Below are 19,822 nucleotides of genomic sequence, written 5' to 3'. Positions count from 1 at the left end.
TAATGAAGGCAGACTCCTACTCGGGACTATTACATCCAAATTTACTGCTTGGGCACAAATTTCTGATCTACAGGATTAGGCATTAAGAGGTCATTCGTTTCTATCAAATCAATCTTAAAATATGAAGAGTGATAAATATGAAAATTAAAGCATTTACCTGTTTGTGTGGTGTGTATGAGTGTGTGTGTGGTGTGATGTGTGTGGTCTAATGTGTGTATGTGTGTGGTGTGTGTGGTGTGTATGTGTGTGTAGTGTGATGTGTGTAATGTGTATTTGTGTATGTGTGGTATGTGTTTGTGTGTGTAATGTGATGTATTTGTGTGTGTGTGGTATGTTTGTGTGTTTTGTGTGTGTAGTGTGTGTGGTGTGTATGAATGTGTGTGGTGAGGGTTGTGTTTGTGTAGAAGTGTGTGTGGTGAGGTGTGTTTGTGTATGAGTGTGTGCATGTGGAGTGAGATGTGTGTGTTGGTGTGTGTGGGGTGTGTGTGTGTGGGGTGTGTTTGATGTGTGATGTGTGTGGTGTGTGTGTAAGGTGTGTTTGTGTGTGTGATGTGTGTGATGTGTGTATGTGTTTGGTCTGTGTGTGGAATGTTTGTGTGTGTGTGGTGTGTGTGGTATAGTGTGTTTGATGTGTGATGTGGTGTGATGTGTGTGGTGTGTGTTTATGTGTGGTGTGTTTGTGTGTGATATATGTGTGGTTGGTGTGGTGTGTTTGTGTGTGGTGTGTGTGTTGTGTGTTTGTGTGCTATGCATTTGGTGTGGTGTGAGTGTGTGGGGTATGGTGTGTGTGTGGTGTGTGTTTGTGTGTGTGGTGTGTATTTGATGTGTGATGTGGTGTGATGTGTGTGTGTGGTGTGTGTGCAGTGTGTGGTGTGTTTGTGTATGTGGTATGATATGTGTGTTTGATGTGGTGTATGTGTGGTGTGTTTGTGTGAGTGTGTGGTGTGTGTGACTGTGATGGGTGTGGATGTGTGCGTCTGTGGTGTGTGTGTGGTGTGTTGTATGTGTGTGTGTCCGTGTGTTAAAAGTAAAAGCTGCTGTCATGACTTATTGACGGTTCCTCCAATGACCTTACCATGATGACGTGAGAAATGATCTTTCATCATTGTCAACTGGAAAACAAATAGATTTGAGGGTTTCCTTTCCCAAGTTAAGGGGTTAATATGTTTTTGAATTGTGCTGTGTTTCAAACTCTTTATCCTTTCTGGGACTGTTGCAGGATCCATGAATAGCTCTGTCATGCCCTAGGTGAATTTTCATGTTCGTTAATTTCCTAGGAATTTATGTTAATTATTTGAAGCCTGCCACTTAGATTGTGAACGCACAGATGAAGACCATTTTTCTGGAAGTGCTATTTCCCACCATCCGTGAGGAGCCCTGGCTGTCGCCCCCATCTTGGTTGGCGTCACTGTGGGGCTGTGCCCCTCCCAGGATGACTCCTTGGCAGAAGCCCCACCTGAAAACCTTACCTCACACTCACCAGCAGCCTGCTTTGCTCTTTGAATCTCTGAAATTCTATTACTGATTTGTGCATTTACCTTTCCATTTGTTTTCCTGGGGAAGGAGGGGACTAGGTTTGTTCTCTGCTCTCTCCCAGCCCCCGGGACAGGGATGTCTCTCTCAGACCACTCGCCGAAAGCATGAATTTGCTATAGTTCCCCCAGACTGCCTGGTAAGCCAGCAGATTTTGCAAGCTGGTTGACTGTATTATGTGTTTAGACTTGGACCATCCAAGAGATGCTTTTCCCCCAGAACTATATTAACTGGTCCATAAAGAAGTCTATCAACTTCGTCTACATCTAAGGAGATGAAGTAGCATAACACCATAGAATGAAAACAAGATTTGGAACAAGACCCGGATCCCAAGTCAGGCTTGGCCAGTCTTCACAACGTGATCTTAAGCGAGGCCATTCTAGAATGAGGATGATGAATGTTTCCCTGCAGCTCTCATAAATGACTACGTAAGTCCAAACTACAGACTACAGAAGCCCAAATTCTCTATGTAAAATAGAGAATCATAAATATAGATTCTTTATAATGTAAAGCTACTTTAAAACCTATGAAGCCCCCAGATTAGGTCAGGTGCTGTTATAGGCTGAATCATGTCGTCTCTCCACCCAAATTAATATGTGGAAGCTCTAACCTCCAGTACGCCAGGGTGTCACTGCATTTGGAGATGGTTAAAGAGATGATTAATTGATTAATGTTAAATTAATGTCCTCACGTGGTGAGGACACAGCAAAAAACGTGGCCATCTGCAAGCCATGGAGAGAGGCCTCAGGAGAAACCACACCTACCAACACCTTCCTCTCCAACTTCTGGCCTCCAGAACTGTGGGAAAATAAATTCCTGTTGGTGAAGCCATCTAGTCTCTGGTATTTTGTTATGGCAGCCTGAGCAAACTAATACTCTTCTCGACAAGTATCTGCTGATGGACTATGGGACTGATGTGAGAACCTCTGCTGCAGCACCAAACTCTGTTTTATCAGAATAGATAAATGCAAGTGGAATTCTAGTTTATCAAAGCATTTTTCTGTTCTTTGGATTGTCATGACAATACCAGAGACTTAAAAAAATAGAGACAGGATCTCGTTATGTTGCCCAGGCTGGTATCAAACTCCTGGGCTCAAGTGACCCTCCTACCTTGGCCTCCCAAAGTACTGGAATTACAGGTGTGAGTCACCGTGCCTGGCCCAGAGACTCGTAATTTTCATTTGGGATTGTCTTCAACTGGTAGTGTAATAGTTCCTAACCTTTATATTTATGATTCTCTATTTTACATTTGCCCATCAAATGATCTATAAAAGAAAATCTACTTGAGTATATGAGGGAGGATCTATTTAATGCTCAGGAAGGAGTGGTTTTTATTGCCATTCCATCTTTAAGAAGGGCTACCTGAGCTTTCTCTTATGACATAATAAAACATATAATTGCACAGGCCACCTTCTATTCAGTTTCTGTGGGGAAAAGGCAGTATTTCAGGAAAGTAGCATAAGAAATGTCTATTCTAGTGCAAAGTTTAAACTTGAATAGGACTGTTTTGCTTCCTAGTGGAGGTTGTGGCAGAACTGAATCAGGGGACGTTCCAAGCCTCAGGGAGCATCATTTCTTCATTATTCAACGACAATTGGCAGAGCTCTGTGTCAGGTCCTGGTGGTTTAATGAGGTTTCTGCTCAGAGGGAAAAGCCTCATTGCTTGGAGCCATTTTGCAGCTGCACGCTTTGTTGAGAAAGGGCAATGTGACAGGTAGACAGGTAAAGGACAGGTAGCTACATAATGTAGCAGTTCATGTAACTGCCCAGCCTGATAGATTTTGATTGTCACTCCCTTTGAGGTGAGATCTTGCAGGTGATGGACTGGGCTGAAGTCTGAAGGGCTTGTGAGGAATAATGGCCCTCCGGACACACAGGATGTTGAATCATGGGGCTGTTTCTTTGAGCTATAATGATCAGTAAGTCGGGTTTCCCCTCGCCTTCTGGTGGAGTTGGAATTGCTGTTCTCTTACATCAAATCTGCTAATTGGCATGAATATCCTCTTGACTGTTCTGTAATCAGCTTGAGAATTTCAGAATGTCTGTGCAGAGTGGGAAAAGGTCGAATTCCAGGACCTGAGGCAAATACAAGCAATGACAACTGTGAAGCCCTGGACGGCTTACAAGGTATTTTGGTGAAATACTTCTTAAAAGGAAAAGCCGTGGACAAGTCAAATGTAGTGGAGTTAAACAAAAGAACGATTCCAGAATTAGGCATCTCTCTGACCCAGAACAGGTTCTCAGAACTCCAGCCTGCCACGTGGTTAGGCAGCTTTCATGGGCAGAAAGCAGACAGGAGGCACCGAGGCAGTTTAACTGGTTACAGAGCAGCATTTTGCCCTGTTGGAGTCAGTTGCCCACCTGTGATTGACTGAAAATGGGCTGCTGTGATTGATGGAGACCTCACTGTTTGTTGACCAGAGCGCACCCGTACAGTATTCCTGAGTTAGGCTTCTAGTTAGTTTTTGTACTAAGGAAGATTGTAGTTTTTATTTGAGGATCGGAGTATGGAGGCATCCTCAGGCCAATTGTAATTTAGTCTAACCTGCTGCTTGCTCAGGCTGAAAAGCCACCATTGAGACTGGGTGTGGCCAAAGTGATGTTCCAGTACAGGCGGCAGAATCCTACGTGCAAATGTCAGGGAGAGGCCACCCAGTCCAGACCCAAGCCTTCAGATGTCTGTGTGAAGGAGCAAGTGGAAATATGATGGAAATGATTGTACTGCAATCTGGACATGACAATGGCATTCATTTCGTCCGTACCACTCATTTAGATGCCCTGCTCCCACCTGGACACAGAAGCTCTGCAAAGGCTTCTAGGCCACTAGGAGGGCATGGTGCGTGTCCTCGTAGCTAAGGAGAATGTCCTTCTGCATTGTCCAAGCTTTACAGTGACTTGACTTGTGAATTGTGGACTGTATGGGTCGGCAGAGGGAGGTCTCTCTTTTGAACAAATTTTTTTTTGAGACGGAGTCTTGCTCTGTTGCCCAGCCTGGAGTGCAGTGGTGTGATCTTGGCTCACTGCAAGCTCCGCCTCCCGGGTTCACGCCTTTCTCCTGCCTCAGCCTCCCGAGTAGCTGGGACTACAGGCGCCCACCACCACGCCTGGCTAATTATTTGTATTTTTAGTAGAGACGGGGTTTCACCATGTTAGCCAGGGTGGTCTTGATCTCCTGATCTTGTGATCCGCCCGCCTCAGCCTCCCAAAGTGCTGGGATTACAGGTGTGAGCCACCGTGCACGGCCAAACAAATTTTAAGGATATTCTTTTTGCCTTGTATTTCTGGGCTGGGGCCATCTTGCAACAAGCCCAGCAAACAGCTCACCACGATGGCCCTGTGGGCGGCCATGATGGAAAGTGCTCTCTTCCTCCTTGGATTAGGGCCTGAGTGATCCATGAATCACACCACTGAGCAGACACAGACACCCTGAGGCTGGAGAGCCACCTTACTGCCCACGTCCCCTTCACTGGCCTTTGCAGCTCTGGCCATGCCATGCCCAGTACAGTGTGGCCTGTTCTTTAAGGTACCATCGAGTGTTGATCTGAACATAAACCTAACACTGGGAGCCCGGTAGCACAGGCTTTTGTTTTCTAGATGAGAAAACTGAGCACCAGAGAAGCTAAGAACCTTTTCCAGAGTCACAGAGCAGTCAGAGGTAATTCCCAAATTCAGATTTTATCCGGACTCCACAGCCCTGCTTCTGCCGGGTACCTCACTCCGTGCGGGGAGTATCTAAGTGTGAGGAGAGAGGCAGCCTCTCATCCCCAAGGAGACTGAGGGCTTTGGCTGCTGGGACACGAGGCCTGTGCTTTTTGTTTTTGTTTTTGTTTGAGACAGGTCTCACTCTGTTGCCCAGGCTGGAGTGCCCGGGAGTGATGGGGCTGGGGAGGCTCCTCACGGGGCCACCCTGCTCCTGTGGTCTTGTCACTATCACTGGGGTCATTCTTGGGGAACCTTGGTAGGCTCCAAGGCCCTGAAGAGTGGTTCTGGGCCTGGCTGTGGTCCCTTCCCTTACTCTCCTCCCCCACCCTCGTGCCTTCTGAATCTGGGGTATTTAGAACTGCACTTTCCTGACTTCCAGGGCCACAGGCCATTTGTATTGAACCCTGTGCCTGTGTCACCGAGTCTAATTGGTTGTCCCTTCTCCACTGCAGTCGGGTGCCCCGTTCTCTTCCTTACACACTCCTGGCTGGCTCAGTGGAAGGAGCTCCTGTCACTCCTCTAACAGCATCTGACCCTCCCCTGGGACTGGCCTATCTGAAGTATACACAGAAAGTAGCAATTCCTTAAATGTCCGTGGTTTCTTCATTAAACAATGTAATATTTTTCAAAAGAGGAATCAGTCGATCACTTTTGGCTGAGATATTAGTTTAAGATGTAAGTGCAAAATTGATTTTTGTGACCTGTCCTCACTGTTTCATTATGCATTTCCTTAATATACATAATTTTCGGAGTCTTCATTTGTCATTTGTCAAAAAATAATATTGCCGCTTTCTTCCATTATTATAAAAGAGAAAAGATGAATCAGGCCCTTTTAAAACTTCAGACTGCAGCAACATTTTAAATTTGAAAGAGTAACTTCCCCTCCTCCTTGGAATCAGAGTGAAGTTTTCCCCTTTGCACTCACTGTACAGTCGATGCAAGGATTCCTCTGGGAGCAGGAGGATTTGGGACTATAAACCATCTCATGAAAAATGACAATTCCTAGTGCTGTAGATGCTTCCTAACCAAGGATGTTATTGGTACTAAAGGGTTTATTGCCATCAGCACAAACGCTGAAGCCATTTGCATTTTGGGCTTGCTAGACACTTGCCCTCCAGTTCCGGGCTCATGTGATAACATTAATTAACCACTTTTAAAGCATCTACTTGAGCCACAGGAAACTTTTACTTCTCCCAGTGATCCTACCCCTTATGGTTCTCCAAAGAAAGGGCCCTGGCAATGTAGAAGACAATGTGAATAGCTACCTGGAGTGTGAGAAACAGTTCCACTTGTTTCTCTATCGTTTGGGCTGTCATGGATTAAAAAGGAAGCACCTCCCTCCCCTGCCTCTGAAATATTCCAAAACATTGGTGCACTCAACATCTCTGCTTTTATGAGCATTGGCAGCAAGTTTGAAATAGAAGACAACAGTTCTCTGATTTGGGTCATGGCTCCATCAGTCCTACAAGGCTTCCAAAGCCAGAGCTGACATTCCCTCCTGTTAGGTGAGGGTATGATTGAAGGGCTCCAGGTAGAAGCTGCTTAGGTGCTAGGAAAATTGAGAGGAGGCTGCTTACAGATCTGCAGAGGAAATGTTACCCAACCAGATGCATCTGAAATAAGTGCTGATTCTCATCCATCTATTACCTGTCTATCTGTATCTATCTATCATCTACTTATGTTTATATGTATGTATGTATGTAGGTATCTATCTATCATCTACTTATGTATATATGTATGCATGTATCTAAGTATCTATCCATCCATCCACCTATCTATCCATCCATCTATGTTCATCTGTCTATGTATCTATCATCTATCTATCTATCCATCTATCCATCCATGTATCTATCTATCATCTTCTATATCTATCTATCTTTCTATCATCTTCTATATCTATCATCTACTTATGTATATATGTATGTATGTGTCTAAGTATCCATCCATCCACCTATTGATCCATCTATCTCTGTCCATCCATCCATCTATCTGTCTGTCTATCTATCTATCTATCTATCTGTCTATCTATCTATCTATCATCTATCTTCTATCTATATCTATCTATTTATCTATCTACTATCTATCTATCTGTCTGTCTGTCTGTCTGTCTGTCTGTCTATCTATTGCAAGCAGGAGAATAGGCAGGCCTTACCTGAAATCCTCAAGGAACCCCAGCTTCCTCCACCCTCTCTGATAGAGCTGGTGCCTGAGCATTATTATGCAAAGTCCCTAAACAAGGTAGTGGATGATGAACTCAGGCTGCCTGGAGACAGTCAGGAATAGAGCCCGTGTCCTGCTCCCTAGCTAGGGCTTTTCCTCTGCCTCAGAATGCCCCCAGTTCTCCCATCTCCAAGCTGGTTGTGCTCCTCACAGGGTTGGCCTCCTCTGCTCTAGGTGCAAGCCCAGGGTGGCAGCGAGGCTCTTGGTCCAAGTCCCAGGAGAGGTGAGTTCTGTCCCCAGTTCTGGCTCGAGGTAACTCCAAGGCCTCCTTTGTCCTTGGATCTCAATTCTGGCTACACCTGAGAGCCTTTTTAAAAAGTGTAGATGTCTGGCCTCCCCGCAGGGACACGGATTTCTCAACATCAATCTTGCTCTTAGGAGCACCCTTCCCACTGCGGCTGGGCAAGGAGGAAGCCTGGAGTTTGGGGTGGGACCCTCATGCCTGTATTTAAAAAAGAAAGAAAAAGAAAAAGGATGCCTTTGATGAATCTGATGTCTAGTCTTCATCAGACTACAGGCATTTATTATTTTATTTTAGTTTTTTATTTCCATAGGTGTTTGGGGAGCAGGTGGTGTTTGCTTACATGAGTAAGTTTTTCAGTGGTGCTTTGTAAGATTTTGATGCACCCATCACCCAAGCAGCATACACTATACACTCTACGTCCATACCACCCTGAACACGCTGGGTCTGATCAGACTGAAGGCCTTTGAAAGACATTTACCTTCCATGACTGAAGAATTTTATTGATTTATTTGTTTTTCCTTCTTGGCTGCACTGGCCCTGCACTGTAGTAAGGTACACAGCACAGAGGCCCAAGCCTTTGCTCCCTCCTCCACCCCCTGCTTTATATCCTGTCACCGTGCAAATTGGTGAAATCCCTCCAGCTTAGCAAGCCATTTGCCAAGCCTACCTCATAGGAACAAGAATGTAAGCTTTGTGAAAGTTCAGTCGAACTATGAAGATCAAATGGTGTCATCCCATCTTGACGATGATAAAAATGGAAGCCCTGATTGCAATAAGCAAATCTTCCCTGAGAATGACACACAGAATTACACATGGAAACTCAGTGTACGACTTTGCTAACTCAGTAGTTGTGAATATCAGCTACCATTGGACCAATGTCTTAGCAATATTTAAATGGTACCTATGTGAGATAGCAGGTGAAAGTAACAGCACAGCCAATATTAAAACCGTATATCAAGATGGTCATTGAGAACAGAAAATCATGTGCAGAAAGTACATGAAGTATTGAGACTGTGTCCTTGAGTTTTATTGTCCTGCTCAGGTGGTAGATTCTGAGCTCTGTGAAAACAGTCCACTGGATTTTACTTTGCAAATGAGCTCTTGTGCTGGGGTGTAAGTCAAGCCCCTGTGTGTGCCCCAAGGTGGACTCCCTGGCTTCACTTATCTAGTGGGGCTGTCTGCTTTCCTATTTTCAGCTCAGTGACTGCCTTCTGTTTGTGTTTGTCTTGCTACAGATGGACAGAAGAAAGTTCAAGAAGAATTTGACATTGACATGGATGCACCAGAGACAGAACGTGCAGCGGTGGCCATTCAGTCTCAGTTCAGAAAATTCCAGAAGAAGAAGGCTGGGTCTCAGTCCTAGCGGGAGAGCCCCCTCCTATTCCACCTGAAAACACCAAACTCAACCATTATCTGTCAAGAAATTAAAAAAACAACACCCTAGAGAGAAGTCATCCACACACAATCCACACACGCACAGCAAACCTCCAATGCATGTACAGAAACCTGTGATATTTATACCCTTGTAGGAAGGTATAGACAATGGAATTGTGAGTAGCTTAATCTCTATGTTTCTCTCCATTTTCATTCCTCCTGCAACTATTTTCCTTGATGTTGTAATAAAATGAAGTTAAGATGAGTGAATTCAAGTGTCTGCCTTTCTCTCTCTCTTTGTTTTACCCGATGTTAGAGATGACTGTGAGCCATGTGTCTATTTCCTTCTTCTCTTAGGAGTCAGAGACGTAACACGTTGTCTTCTGTTAGGAGCTTTTTTGCTGGGAGTGAGAGATCCATTTTCAGCCATGCCTGCCTCATTCGGAGAGTCCTAAGTGCGATGGCAATATATTTTCTTCTTATCATGGGAATAGAGCCCTGCATCCTCGGGTGCCGAAGACTCAGAAGTTTCCCTGGGGAATTATGACTGATCCAGGAGAATAAAACGGGAGAAGGTGATGCGTATGTGTTTGGAGCGTCCCCAGATTTACTCAGGAGACCAATTTCAGATCTCCAAAGGGGATACCCTAGCCTGTTACAGGCCATTCTGCGGCTTACCTCCAGTACTCTGCACCTGTGTGACTCCAGGGTACTGGCACCTTCTCCAGACTCCCCAACTTCCTCCATGCTGTGATTTGCCACCTGGTAGGGTTATTTATTACAACCTGTAATTTAGAGAAGCTATCAGGCTTCTCTTCCGCTCCATCTTCTTCCCCCTGCAAACCTTGCAGGTAAGCTGTTCTGCAAATCCCAAAGTGGTTTTGTAGGCACTGAGGAGAGGTCCATCACACGGAGAGGACCTCGCCGTCACTGATTCGGGAACCAGTTGGTTGGGTGGGTACCCACCTTGGGAGGCACTTGTGGTTTTTGTTTGAACTTTTCCACATGATAACGTGATGTGTAAGTCACATCTCATCTTCAACTTCCTGAGATGCTTGAGATGCTCCATGACTGCTCTTGTATACTGTGGGACATTGCATGTCTTTCCTTTGCCAGCTCCTTAACCAAGGGTCAAGGTGGAACATGAAGAATAATGGGAAAAGGGGCAAGAGATGACGCCATGTGTGTGCATGGGTGTGTGGATGTAAGGGATGGTGAGTGAGGCATGGGTAGGGCACTGACTGCAGGTGGATGTGCTGCTGTTCCTGCAGCAGGGCCCCATTTATTGTCGGGAGGGCACAGGTTGAGAAACACTGGCATGCTTGGGTGATTTACTGTCTAAAAAATCCCTCTGAAAATGTGCATATATTCTTGTGTAAGGAAATCTCTCCTGCCAGATAATTCCCCGTGGTTGTTAGAGACAGGGAAAACTCATAGACTCTGATCAATTTCCAATCATCAGAGAGCTAAATAGGATCACTTTGACCCTGACAACAAGTGAGGGCTCTGAGGGACTCCTGATGTTGGGGTCCCTACTGAAAAGAGGAATGCAGGCTGAGGGGACACTCCAGGACAAGCTTCCTGAGACAACAGGGGTACGAATGCCAAAGAAATCAGATGAGTCTCGATGTAGTCTTCTTTGGCATTCCCTTAAGCTACCAATGTGAAGTAAGCCAGGAACAAAACAAACACAAATTTTGGATCAATTTCATCACACCTTATACTTCAAGCGCCCCCATCCTCTGAATATTTCACATAAAGGAAGCAGGGACGCTGTCTATACTGGCTGCACTCTGGCTGGTGCTCACCCCATGCTGACCCCTCTGGAAGCTAATCTGGCTTATAATGAGGATGCTTTCTTTACAGAGGACTCTCCATGCAGAGCAGAAAATTCCAATGGAGTGGTTCTTCCCTATGTCCCCAAAGGACTGGGAATATTCTTTCAGTAACAATGGCCCACTGGGGGAAGAAGGATGAAAGTGGGGTGAGAGACATGAAATTTGGAGAGATCCCTCAAAGACTGTGATGTGCCTCTCTTTTTCCCATCACAGGACAGGGGTATAACTGCTTTCCTTTGAGCCACAGGGATGAATTTAACTGTTCACTTCCCAGGTAGATTCATAAGGGTCTAGAGCTTCAGCTAACAACATGGGGAATATTCCAAATGCGCCCCCCCTCAGCATAGGAACTGGGTATGTTGAGTCTATGGTCTCATAAAACCAGAAGAAGGACAAGGGATTGTGGTTGCAGGCTAGGGAGAACCTTTTCCTTACCATGGGCTGCAGTATTTATTTAGGGTAAAGGAAGGAAACTCCTGAGGTGCTACGGGGTGCCAGCAATTTGGAGCACCACTAATTCAATGTCCCTTCAGCCATGTATATTCAACTCCTGCTGTGGGTGTGGACTTGGTGCAGTGGCTGCAAAGCAGGACAGTCCTTGTCAAGGTGCTGTTAGGCTGGTGGGGAAGGGATGAGGATAAGCAGATGCTGGAACAGAAGGAGGGGCACAGCAAGGCAGAGCATGGAGAATCAATCTCTCAAGTCTTCTCCAGGTACAGCCACACTTGGCAGAGAACTGAAGGCTGAGAGGAGTTCCTGGGTAAATAAGGGCGGTGGCTGGTGGAGAAGTGTCTGGGCAAAGTCCTTGAGAAGGAAGTGCCCAGTTTTGCTGTCCCAGAGGCTGAATTTATCAGTGCACTTCAGCCTGGGGGATGTGACTCTGCTCTCTGAACTTGGGGAGGCCAGGAGGCAAGAACCCAAGTATTTGAGACTTGAAACTGGATCCATCTTTGACTTACAGGTCAGTCAAGTGACACAGAGAAGTTAACTACCTCAAGTAGCCAGTTTCTTTAACAGCAAAGTGATGATAAAATCTTTGTGGTAAGGTGGTTGGCAAAGTGTTAGGAATTTAGAATGAGGCAAAATGCATGAGTGTCTGGCTCAGTGTAGGTGTCCAATAAAGGTAAGCTATCATTATTGATAAACCCATGTGGTAAAGAGTCAACCATGGCTTCCCTTATCAACACGCAACACACAACACCTCACTCAACTGAAGCCACGAGACTCAGTTTCTCTTGGCTACAGCTAGCTGGATCAGTGGTGGGCACCTGACTCAAGGGGTGGGCTCAGCCTGTCTGAATATTTCTTTAGTGATTCTGAATTAACCATCATGGGAGCTGAGTCAGTTAAGATGAAGGAGATGTTGAGTTGGGACAAGGTTGGTGTTGTGACAGGTAAAAGCTGCAAAAAAGGTTTAAAAATCTTTTTTTTTGTTTTGCAAGGAGCTGCAAAAGCCCATGTGGGACAGGTGCAGAAAGAAGGAGAGGATTTGAGACTCAAGGTACACAAGCCCATGAAAGATGAAGAGGTAGCCCAGGTTGAGTTAGTCATTTGGTGGCAATGAATAGAAGCCCACTCATACTAGCTAAAAAAAGAGAGAATTATTCAGGTTTCATAGACATCCAAGAATAGAACATCCAAGACACCCAAGAAAAGAACAGAACACCATGGGCAGGCAGAATTATATTAGATTTATAAATAAACTGGGGCACAGTAGGGAAGAATTGACGTCTTTATATTATTGTTTTTATAGCATTTTGTGACGTTTGGTGGTTTTATAGTTTTCTTCATATAGGTCTTGCACATTTCTTTTTGTTCTATTTCTAAGTGTTTCATGGGTTTTGTTGCCCGTGTAAGCAGGATCTTTTTCCAAAGCATTCTCTAGTAGGTTTTGCTGTTATCTCAAAGAACTACTGATTTCTGTAGATTTAGCTCTGTAACTATTCATCTTACTGAACTACATTTCTGATCATTTTCCAGTGAATATTTTTGGATTTCCAGGTCCTATCACTTGCAAATAACAATAATTTTGTCTCTTCTTTCCAACAACTTTTAATTCCTTTCCTTTGTTCTGTCTCATCTTCCTTATAATTAATTCTTGTGTGTTGAGGGAGGCTTGGGCACGATTTCAGTCTCAACAGTTATAGTGACAGACCATCTCTTGGGGTTGTCATTTGCACCTATTTTGGGTTGATTAATTTTAACTTCATAGGATCATCTTTTCGCAAGTTTCATGAGTCTCTTATTGTACCTTTGAATGCACACATTTTATAGACTGTGGAGATTAACCTAAATAAATTAGTATAATTATAAGGGGAGATTGAACAGGAAGAGTTTAGGGTTAGAGCTTATTTAGGATTTGCATTTAAGATGAGGATTCACATAAATGTCATGTCTAGGAGATTTCACTTGATTACAGCTCCAATCATGGACAATCAAGGTGGAGTCCCTTGGTCACACTCTTAGCTAGGGATGCTATAACAAAATACCACATAAGGGCAGCTTAAACAATAGACACTTATTTTTCACAGTTCTGGAGGCTAGGAAGTCCAAGATGAAGGTGCTGCTGGACTTGGTTCCTGGTGAGGTCTCTCTTCCTGGCTTTTAGACGGCCACCTTGCTCCATCCTCATGTGGTAGCATGGTAGAGAGTGAGTGAGCTTGCTCTGATGTTTCTTTCTCTTCTTCTTCTTCTTCTTCTTTTTTCTTTTGAGATGGTATCTTGCTATGTTACCCAGGCTGGAGTGGAGTGGTGGAATCTCGGCTCACTGCAACCTCTGACTCCTGGGTTCAAGTGATTCTCCTGCCTCAGCCTCCCGAGTAGCTGGGATTATAGGTGCACACCACCACGCCCCACTAATTTTTGTATTATTAGTAGAGATGGGGTTTCATCATGTTAGTCACGCTGGTCTCAAACTTCTGACCTCAGGTGATCCACCCACCTCAGCTTCCCAAAGTGCTGGGATTACAACCAGGAGCCACCGCGCCCAGCTCTTTCTCTTCTTGTAAGGGTACTAATCCCATCATGGGGCCCAACCCTCTTGATTTCATCTAAGCCTAATAACCTTCCAAAGGTCTCACTTCAATATCATCATCTTGGGAGTTAGGGATTTGCCACATGAATTTAAAGGGACTTAAACCTTCAGTCCATAACATTCAGCTCACCCTTGGTCTTCATTTTCTGTAATTTGATCAGACTGAACAGAAGATTGGACTTTATTTACTGCCCATCGATTTACTGCACAACGTGGATTTATGCTTACGTTGCCTGCCACTGTTCCCCACCGGCTGCTGCTTCAAGACTGGCTCCATTTTCCCTACAGCTGTGACAATGTACTCTGTTCAGTGCCCCATTGCCCTTTAGGAAGTCTTTTGCTCTTTTGTTAACGGTTGCTTAATTGAATAAGAATTAAGGGTAAGCAGAATGCTGCTATGCTATATGTGCCCTCCATGGGAGTTAGGAGTCTGCAGAGAGGGGATGATGATGGGTTTGGACCAAGGCATGTGTTGGAGGGCACCTGCTGGAGGGCAAGGCTTGAATAAAATCACCAGAGGATTGTTAAAGTAGAGCCACCGGTTTTGCTCTCTGCCCTGTAAAGCTGATGTGAATATTAAATTTTTTCCCCCCCCCCCCCAAAAAAAGCTAACCACTCATTATTTCTATATGCCCGTGCTTCAGGCTTTCTCTGGCACCTGCGGGTGTAAAGAGCTACCATCACATGGACCACAACAGTTCACAAAGGAGAGAGATGTGCTTGTCTGTTAATGCTTCTGGGGCTTCTACTGTGGGTCTTTCTTAAAGCCCCCAAGCTAAGGAATAATTTTCTAGACTACCTACTGCATGAACTACATTGTTAGATGATTGTCTTGTTCAAAGCCAGGCTGACTCTTTGATTTAGTGAGATGGACTCCTGCATAGAAATGCCTAGACTCAGGCGAAATCACATGGTATTCGATGAAACTAAGAGGAGTCCATGCCTTCCTGCTGTACTCTCATGTGAACCTTGCTGCCAAAAATATTAGGCTGGCTGCTTTCCTCCCTCTGCTGCAGCCAGGCCCCCGGTACCCAGGCCTTCCACCCAAGCACTGTGGTTTAGGAGTCACACATGGGGCATGTCTGGCCCTAGACAAAATAGCTTGTGGTTGACTCGCTAACTCTTGACAGGTGCAGAGGCTTAGACAGTGCTAATCCTGAGAGCTAACACTGTTCTATATCTGGATAATTTCAGTGACCATCCCTCCAATTTCACCACATAATTTCCTCTTTCTAGTATATTCTGTAGCAGCCAGAGTAATTTTTTAAAAATGCAAACCTGGTCCTATCATCTTTTCCATGCTTCCCTCCCCTCAAACTTCAACATTCTTCAATGTCTTAACTGTGCTCACAGGATAAAGCCGATTTCCTCTGTGTGGCACCCACACTGCCACCTCTCCTCTCGTTCTGGAGGCTTCTGATGTTCCTGGGATGTGCTCTCCTGTCCCCCCAACATCAAGATGCTTGAGTCTGCTTCTCAGTCTCAGCCTGCCCCTCTTTCTCTGCATCTCATACTTCCCATCATCTTAGTTCTGAGCTGACCTGTTACTTTCTGGAGTAGTTGAGGGAGAACTAACTGATGGAAAGATAAACCCCCAAGTCCCGGTGCCTGCACCCGGTAGAACTTTATTTCTTGCTTACAGCAGAATCCAAGACTGGTGCTCCAGAGTCATCTGCATTCTCCATGCGGGAGGCTGTGTCAAAAGTTTCTGATGGGTCAGATCCAGAAGTGACAGAAATGTCTAGACTCAGGCGAAATCACATGGTATTCGATGAAACTAAGAGGAGTCCATACCTTCCTGACATTGATTCCCCTGGCTGGGAGAAAACACCTGGTCTCACCTATGTGCAGGGGAGTGGGGAAATGCAGTCCACCTGTGTGCTCAGGAAGTGGAGGAAGCAGGTTTGGGGCATCACTGCAGTTTCTGCCACAGCCCCCTCCCCTCACATCCCATCCATTCCCACACACCTACCCATCCCTCTCACCTAAGGTCCTGTTCCTAATGGTAATTATTACAACTGCAATTCACAGGCATCACTGGGATTCTCTGATCAATACTTGTCTCCTCCATGCTGCTCCATGAGGCCAGGGACACCCATTTTACCAGCTGTTCAGGTGCTCCATAAGAACTTGCAGCAAGAATGAATAAATACATCCATGCTCACATTTGTGGCATGCACTCTACAGAAATCATCTTTCCCAGTGTATTTGAGGGCAGAGGTACATAAAGGAATCCTAATGTTTTCATTCAGCAAACAGTCAAGGAAGACCTTGATCTGGTCAGAGTCCAAAGTCAGCTGGTATGCTTCAGCTTTTCCTTTTCCTCTCTAAGGAGGGTGTTAGAAAGCCACTGTGCTGTAGATTTTCTTGTCATAGAGTGGAATTCAGGACAGACAGGCACCAAGACATGGGTACATTTCTAGGCCTTTGTTTATTCCCCCAAAAAGCTGAACAAATCCCCAAGCCTATGGTGGTCTTCAGGTCAATCAAGTCTTCAGGTCAAACTGCAGACTCAGGATCCTACTTTATTCCATGTTATTCTTTCGCTCACAGGCTCCCTGCAACCTGCAACCTCCACCTCCTGGGTTCAAGCGATTCTCCTGTCTCAGCCTCCCGAGTAATTAGGATTACAGGTCCCCACTACCATGCCCGGCTAATTTTCTATTTTCAGTAGAGATGAGGTTTCACCATATTGGCCAGGCTGGTCTCAAACTCCTAACCTCAGGTGATCCATCCACCTCAGCCTCCCAGAATGTTGGGATTACAGGCGTGAGCCAACGCGCCTGGCATGTCATTCTTTCTGTATAGAACAAATGCCTGCTGTTAGCCTACCCTCACTGTGGGCAGTGGGCTGTTAGCCTACCCTCATTGTGGTCAGCCAGCCTAGTACTGGGGTTGTCCTGGGAAAGGAGCACAACTTCTTCTGGCCACAACCTACCCCTCTATAAAATGGACATAACTCTCTGGATGGTAGGGAGAGATTAAAAACAACCTGTGTGGAGTTCTTCCTGTGTGTCGGGTTGTGGCAAGCTACTAAGGGCTTCACACATAATGTTTCATTGAGTCTTAATAGTCTTAAAGAGGATGTACTTTATCCCCATTTTACAGATGAGAAAACTAAGGCTCAGAGATGATGAGGGTCTTGCAGCTATTGAGGGATGAGGTTGAATTCTGCATCTGGGTTTGACTTGAGAGCCTGAAGTCTTTGACACCCACTTCATCTAGTAGGAGGCATTGAACACCAATGTATTTTGTAACTTACGGTGCTTCCTATCCATGTGGGGCACCGTTTGGGTTCTGTAATCTCCAGTGACCCCATGATGCCTCTCTCAATGATTCAAGTCCTTTGGGGATCCCCTGGCCTCTGCATTCCAATAGTGATGACCGTAGACAGAATAAGACCCCTAAAGATGTCCACGTCCAAAACCCAGAACACATGAATATGCCCAAAAGGACTTCATGGATGTGATTAAGTTAAATATTTTGAGATGGGAAGATTGTACTGGATTGCCTGAGTGGGTTCAATGTAATCACAAGCATATTTCTAAGAAGGAGGCAAGAGAGGATCAGTGTTGGAAAAAGAAGGTGGGAGGAATGTGCTTTGAGGATGGAGAAAGGGGCCATGAGCCAAGGAATGCAGGTGGCCTCTAGAAAGGGAAGGAACAGATTCTCCCTGGGAACCTCCAGAAGGAACACAGCCCTGCCAAAACTTTGATTTTTACCTTATTATAATAGACTCATTTTGGACTTCTAAGCCCCAGAACTATAGCATAGTAAATTTGTGTTGTTTGAAGCTACTAGGTTTGTGGTAATTTGGAAATTATAATGCAATGGTAATTTCTGTGCCACGTCTCTTGTATCTTAACTCTTGTGTGGTCTCGCAGCTCACCTGTTATGCATGCACTAATTATTATCACCCCAGCTCACACAGCATCCCTCGAGAGGGTCACCCAGTACATCCCTCTCTGTGAGGACACTGCAGATACAGAAGAGCCGAGGAAATGTTTTCTGGTCTTTAAAACTGTGGTACGGTGGTGAGACTACTGAGATGGCTGTCAGATCACACTGTCCTCAGCCCTGGTCTCTGGGAATGGGTGGGATCTGCAGCAACATGATTATACCACAGACTCTGTAGGACCCCCTTGGACAGGGAGGTGCTGAGGGCTGAGGCAAGCCAGCAGCACTGTGGTTCATCAGCTGCTGTGGCCTGACAGCCGTGGGTGAGCTTTGGAGGCTGGCCTGTGGCCAGCACCGGCCACAGATTTTCTCCTTGTTCAGGTGTTGCTCAGGCTCTTTTGTGTGATTTGTTTGCAACCAAGCCAGCAGCCTCTGCAACCCCAGGCACGGAGCCAAGCCAATAAATCTGGCTGCCATGCAAATGACTCTGCCACTGCAGAGCTGCAGGCCGAGAGGGAGCTGTGAAGACTCTGCACCATTTGTATTCCTGCCTGAAATACCGTGCCATTCCCCGCATTCCCTGGACCCACTGCTGTCAAGCTCCCAGGGGACGAGCTGCCCATCCACCCAGTGTAAAGGACCAGTGGGGTGGTAAAGCAGGAAGTGGGTGTTTTATGACTTTGATAACCTCCTTGTGGGTGTGTGAAGGTGAGAGAACTCTGTTGGGTGGTGGTTGGAGTTGTTGGTCTCCCCTTTTTGATTGTTTGGGTCTCAATGAACGAAGGCATTCTGCAACTCCCTTCTGAATGCCTGGCTCCCAATCCAGCTCTCATTTACTCAGTGCCTCTCACCCCCAACTACCGGCTCCCTGATGTGTCTTCATGCTTATAAATCAAAGAGCATGAGTGCTGCTAACTACCTTAGGGACCTCATCCATCCCTGCATTTTATAAACAAGTGAAGCGAAGCTCTGAGAAATGGAGTGCTTGCCTGCAACCACAGGCCAGGCCCAGGCATAGCATCCTTCAGGGTCAGTGCGTATCCTGATGCAGCTGAACCCTCAGCAAGGCTGCAGCCACCCATCCGCAACTCTCCACCAGAGACAGGAGGCTGTGTTTTGCCCATTCAGGCCCCGAGAGGCCCCTTGCTGGCCAGGTTGCCCAATCACTTGCTTGAATTACCTGGGAATAGACATGGAAGAAAGAGCAAAAATAAACAAGCAGTGGCGCACTCCATTGCTTTTTCAGCCCGAATTTCAGAAGAGTAGAGGGAAGGGATGTTGCCATCAGGATGGAATCTCAGCACTTTATTTGACATCCCCAGTGACAATGGCTTCAACGACCCGGTCTCATGTGTTTCATCTGTAAGAGCCTCGATGAACAGGAGCTTGCTGGTATCAGGACCAGAACTTCTACCTTGTCTGGCCATCTTTAGTGTCCTGCCCTTTCTCTCATAGTTTGAGATGGATCACCACTGCATTCATGTCCCGCCACAGGAAGGCGACAATCTGGTGGACAACTGGGAGGACGGACAGAGAAGAGCACAGTCTCTGCCTCTTGGGCCATCTTTTGTGGCCTAAACTAGGTAGTTGGGCATGCATGTGGCCTGAGTTCCCCAGATGGTTGACACTTGTCCAATTCTCCTGGTGCTGTGCGGCCTGGAGATATGTGATTGGTATGGCAGAAGATGGTCTCCATCCATGCACGCATCTTCCCAGCACTCATCCTTCCAGTTAATGCTGATGCATCTCCTAGCCAGCACACAGGGCAGCTGGAAGTGATCGGCATTCCTGCCGCTCAGCACCGTTCCTGGCCAATGCCTGGTACTTGCAGGATAAATATCCCAGCTAACTTGCTGTCTATGTGAAATCACTCTGAGGCTGTACTGTTCTGCCTCCCAGAGTTCCCTTACAGGGGTGAGCCCCAGGTCACACATGCAGTAAACTGCTGGAGGGTGTACTTTGTATAGGCTTTTCTCCCTG

At 45.9% G+C, this 19,822-nt stretch overlaps 1 protein-coding gene across 1 annotated transcript in view; it reads left to right on the top strand.

Annotated features, from left to right (window-relative positions):
• PCP4 (Purkinje cell protein 4) overlaps positions 1-9,348 on the top strand; it is a 61,048-nt gene extending 51,700 nt beyond the window's left edge. Inside the window, exon 3 of the mRNA XM_025379591.1 lies at positions 8,935-9,348. Within this exon, the coding sequence (XP_025235376.1) occupies positions 8,935-9,062 (128 nt within the window). The 3' untranslated portion in view covers positions 9,063-9,348. The remainder of the gene's footprint in view (positions 1-8,934) is intronic.
• The last annotated feature ends 10,474 nt before the right edge of the window (positions 9,349-19,822 follow it).

The sequence above is a fragment of the Theropithecus gelada genome, chromosome 3 (genome assembly GCF_003255815.1).
Source record: "Theropithecus gelada isolate Dixy chromosome 3, Tgel_1.0, whole genome shotgun sequence".
Lineage (NCBI taxonomy): Eukaryota > Metazoa > Chordata > Mammalia > Primates > Cercopithecidae > Theropithecus > Theropithecus gelada.
The sequence above is the reverse complement of the archived record's forward strand: the minus strand, read 5'-3'. Positions and strand labels throughout refer to the sequence as shown.